This window comes from Hevea brasiliensis, chromosome 4 (assembly GCF_030052815.1).
Source record: "Hevea brasiliensis isolate MT/VB/25A 57/8 chromosome 4, ASM3005281v1, whole genome shotgun sequence".
Lineage (NCBI taxonomy): Eukaryota > Viridiplantae > Streptophyta > Magnoliopsida > Malpighiales > Euphorbiaceae > Hevea > Hevea brasiliensis.
Window position 1 is genome coordinate 5,243,651 of NC_079496.1, and position 4,309 is coordinate 5,247,959.

Here is a 4,309-nt window from a genome sequence, read left to right on the forward strand (position 1 = left end):
AGCTGGAGCCCCCGACGTCCTTGTAAATACCCTCTCTCTCTCTCAGCCGCGGCGGCCAACTCTATTAATGTGCGGGAAAATAAATTAAAACTAAATTAATTAACTAATTAAATATTTATTTCATAATATAAAAAAATTAAAAATTTAAATTCTGATCATTCTTTTTTTTTTCTTTTAAATATTTTACACAAAAAATTATGATGTTTGAGATTTATAAGGGTAAGGAGCAGTGGCTGAGCTAAAATTGGGCAACAATTTTATTAGCGATTATAATATTTTTTTTATTATATAGTTCTATTGTGTAACCCTCAAGCAAATGAAGGTCCAAGGAAGCTAACCCTCAATCAACCTTGGTGGGCTAAGTAAGAACCATAGAAATTTGTCCTACTATCCTGCGTTAGTCCTTTAAAAGGGGTACTCCGTTACCAGCCCGGTACGAGTTCGGATCAGAGCTTAGAGCTAGAGAGAATACCTGATGGGGAAGTCCCTGCATCTAAATCTTTGCCATGCTCCAAAATTACAAATTTTCATAAACAGGTCACATGGGTTTCTCCATTCCATTGCTCTAATTTTCTTGATTTACTATAGAGCTTCCTTTCTCCTCCAAGACCCAAAAACAAGAGCTGCACCTTTATTTTTATGGCTTCTTGTCTTTGCTTCTGAGCTGCTTCTGTCCTTCATATGGTTGCTTGGCCAAGCCTTTCGCTGGCTTCCTGTTTCTCGCACAGTTTTCCCTGAAAGATTGCCCAAAGATGAGAAGCTGCCTCCAGTTGACGTATTTATATGCACTGCGGATCCTGATAAAGAGCCAATTGTGGATGTAATGAACACTGTTTTATCGGCTATGGCACTTGATTATCCAGCACAAAAGCTCCATGTGTATTTATCAGATGATGGTGGTGCTGCTATAACTTTGCTTGGTATGAGAGAAGCTTGCAGGTTTGCAAGGTATTGGTTACCGTTTTGTAAGAGGTTTGGAATCAAGACTAGGTGCCCAAAGGCCTATTTCTCATCAGCTTCAGAGGATGACGATATTAGCTATGGAGGTGAGGAGTTCATGGCAGAGAAGCAAATAATTCAGGTTTGTTCATTGGGAATAATAGTAGTACTTCTCTGTTCTTGTTCAATGAATCTGCACATTGTTTATTCTTATAGTGAATCATATACGTATATATATGCGCTAACTTGTTAACATAAAGAGCATGACTCTGGTTCACTTTCCAAATAGAAATGATATGTAACTGATTTCTAAAATAGTACAAAAGAAATCTAATTCTTTTTACAACATTTTTATCTTTTGAATTGAAGTGAAAATAATAATATTTCTTACATGCCTAACCAAGTATAGTTTGATGGGGATGATAAAAATGGTGCAGGAGAAATATGAAGTTTTTAAGGAACACTTGTTGAGGTCTAAAGAAGATTTGGGTTTTGAAGACACAAACAATATTACTACCACTCGAGATCACCCTGCTCTCATAGAGGTACAGTAATTAATTAAGTTGCAAATCCAAAACCCATACTGCAGTTGATCGATGTCTATAGTCTAATCATCATATATAATCAAATATTTGGCAGGTGATTCAGGAGAATTCCAACGAGATGCCCCTTGTTGTTTATGTTTCTCGTGAGAAAAGGCCTTCTCATCCTCATAATTTTAAGGCTGGAGCCCTTAATGCGCTTGTATGACATTCTCATCCATCACTTACCATGCATTAGCATCACTGCACTCTGCATTTTGCAAACAAACAGAACAATATGCATATATATACTCACAAGAGAATGGCTTGTGTTTATCTTATTTGCAGCTTAGGGTCTCTGGGGTAATTAGCAACTCTCCCTATGTACTAGTGCTAGATTGTGACATGTACTGCAATGACCCAACTTCAGCTAGGCAAGCTATGTGTTTCTACCTTGATTCCAACATCTCTTCCTCTCTAGCATTTGTTCAGTTCCCTCAGAGATTTCATAACTTTAATAAGACTGACATCCATGATGACGGTCTAATAAGATCCACATTTGAGGTATCTTTCTCTGCTGTTTCTTCTTCTTCTTGGGTTGATTTATCCAGTCTTACCATCTTGCATTTGTTGATTGCACACCATTCAGATATTATGGCATGGCATGGATGGGCTGAAAGGACCAGTCTTATCTGGTAGTGGCTTTTATATGAACAGGGACTCTGTATGCGGTAATTTTATACAAAAAGGTAAATAGTTCTTTTCTGTCGGCTTGCTATGGATGGTCCATCGGCTTGGTCTAAATATGAAAGTTGTTGGGCCTTAACACACACAATGGGCTTAAATTGGATCACCATTTCACAAAATGATCTAAGTCATTAATCCAAATTAAGCCTTGTTAGTTTGATTCTTCCTATAATTATAAGCCATTCATTTTTCTTATTCCCTAGCAATGTGAGACTTCTTCAGTACAAAAAAAAAAAAAAAAAAAGCAGCAGTGTGAGACTTCAACTCAACGCGCTCCAACACTTCCCTTCATGTACAATTAGGCCTGGTCCAATTGTGCCTTGCTAAACATGCTCCAAGAAGTTCTTTACTGGATATTTCTTAGTATTTTCAGTTTTTTACTCTGAGAATATTAATTGATGTACATTTTGTTGTTAATTAATAGGTAATGATCTGACTGAACTTAAAGATGCTTTCGGGTTGTCTAATGAGTTCATAAAATCCCTTGGGAGAAACTATAAGGCTAATGTGATTAGTGATGGGAACTTTTCCAGCACATGTCTACAAGAGACCAAACTATTAGCCTCATGCTCCTATGAGAGTCACACAAAATGGGGTGAAGAGGCAAGTTCTTATCTCTCTGTGTCTATAGCACTCATTACTGAATTGCTTTGACATAACATTACGTTTCTTTCTGCTTCATATACATATTTCAGGTAGGCTTCTTGTACCTATCTGTGACAGAAGATGTCTTCACAGGGTACATGTTACACTGCAAAGGTTGGATATCTGTCTACCTAAATCCACTGAGGCCACAATTTTTGGGTACTTGGGTCACAAATTTAAATGATCTATTAATTCAAGGCACAAGATGGAGTTCAGGGTTGGTTGATATTGGTATCTCAAGGTTCTTCCCTCTTAGATATGCCACATTGAGAATGTCTTTTCTTGAAAGCATATGCTATGCAGAAATTTCACTTTTCCCACTGTTTTATTCCCTGACTTTATGGTGTTTTGCTATTATCCCTCAGCTTGGTCTGCTGAGCGGCATCTCTTTGTACCCTGAGGTAATAAGTAATAACAATTACGTGTGTGCATACATACATACAGACATACACACACACACACACACACACACACATATATATATATAACCTTTTAATAATATAATTTTAACATTGCTCAAATCTTGGAATGTAAAAAGTTTCTGCACACTGAAACACTCTTACTTTATATTATCACCTTGAGATAATGATAATTTTTCTCCTTTGTTCACAGGTTTCCAATTCATTCTTCCCTATATTTGCAACTATTTTCCTGTCGGCCATTTCTAAGCATTTATACGAGGTCCTCATTTCTGGGGGATCAATCCAAACGTGGAGAAATGAGCAAAGAATATGGATGATGAAGTCAGTTTCAAGTCACGTATATGGAAGTTTGGATGCGATTATGAAAAAGCTAGGTGTGAGGGAAGCAAGTTTCTTGCCTACCAACAAGGTTGAAGATGATGAAAACTCTAGGCTCTACCAAATGGGAAAATTTGATTTCCAAACATCAACCAGGCTACTTGTTCCAATGGTCACGGTGGCAATCTTGAACATGGTATCATTTCTTGTGGGAGTTGTAAGAATCAAAGAATGGAACAAGAACTTTGTCCCAGTTTTCCTTTCATTTTATATCTTAGTTATCAATTATGCAATTATTGAAGGGATGATTATAAGGAAGGACAAAGGGCGGATTCCAGCATCAGTCACTCTTCTTTCCACCTTAATTTCTTTTTGTTTGATTTTTCTGTCTTTAATAGGATCTATCATTTTCTTGTAATAACAAAATTTCCATTACTTATGTAGATCTTTGGTTTCTATATGTATCTTAGTGGAATAAAAGAACATGCCTAGTGATTTTTAATAAAATTTGCTGCTCATAACAAAATTAAAAAAGAAAACCTGTGGCATCAAAATTTTTACTTCCTTTCCCAACTTGGATTTTTTTTTTATTATTATTTTAACTGATAATATTTTTAATTGTAATGCCAAGTTAACGGCTATTTCGACTGATGAATAGAATGTAGAAGTCAATCTAAACAAAGATACAAATAGAAATGGGCATTTTGCAGTATGCTC

General features: G+C 36.3%; 1 protein-coding gene across 1 annotated transcript; it reads left to right on the forward strand.

Moving 5' to 3' along the window:
- Positions 1-240: 240 nt before the first annotated feature.
- On the forward strand, positions 241-4,099 carry LOC110633249 (cellulose synthase-like protein G2). The gene is made up of 8 exons (XM_058145154.1): positions 241-1,081; positions 1,377-1,484; positions 1,579-1,683; positions 1,809-2,024; positions 2,110-2,209; positions 2,632-2,814; positions 2,907-3,253; positions 3,465-4,099. Exons 1-8 carry the CDS (start codon positions 476-478, stop codon positions 4,008-4,010), a joined length of 2,211 nt encoding a protein of 736 aa, XP_058001137.1. The 5' UTR covers positions 241-475; the 3' UTR covers positions 4,011-4,099.
- The last annotated feature ends 210 nt before the right edge of the window (positions 4,100-4,309 follow it).

Coding starts and splice junctions, on each gene's coding strand:
- LOC110633249 (XM_058145154.1), top strand. CDS start 476: ATGGGGAAGTCCCTGCATCTAAATCTTTGCCATGCTCCAAAATTACAA. Junction 2,025..2,109: donor TAATAAGATCCACATTTGAG/GTATCTTTCTCT, acceptor CACACCATTCAG/ATATTATGGCATGGCATGGA. Junction 2,815..2,906: donor AAAATGGGGTGAAGAGGCAA/GTTCTTATCTCT, acceptor TATTTCAGGTAG/GCTTCTTGTACCTATCTGTG.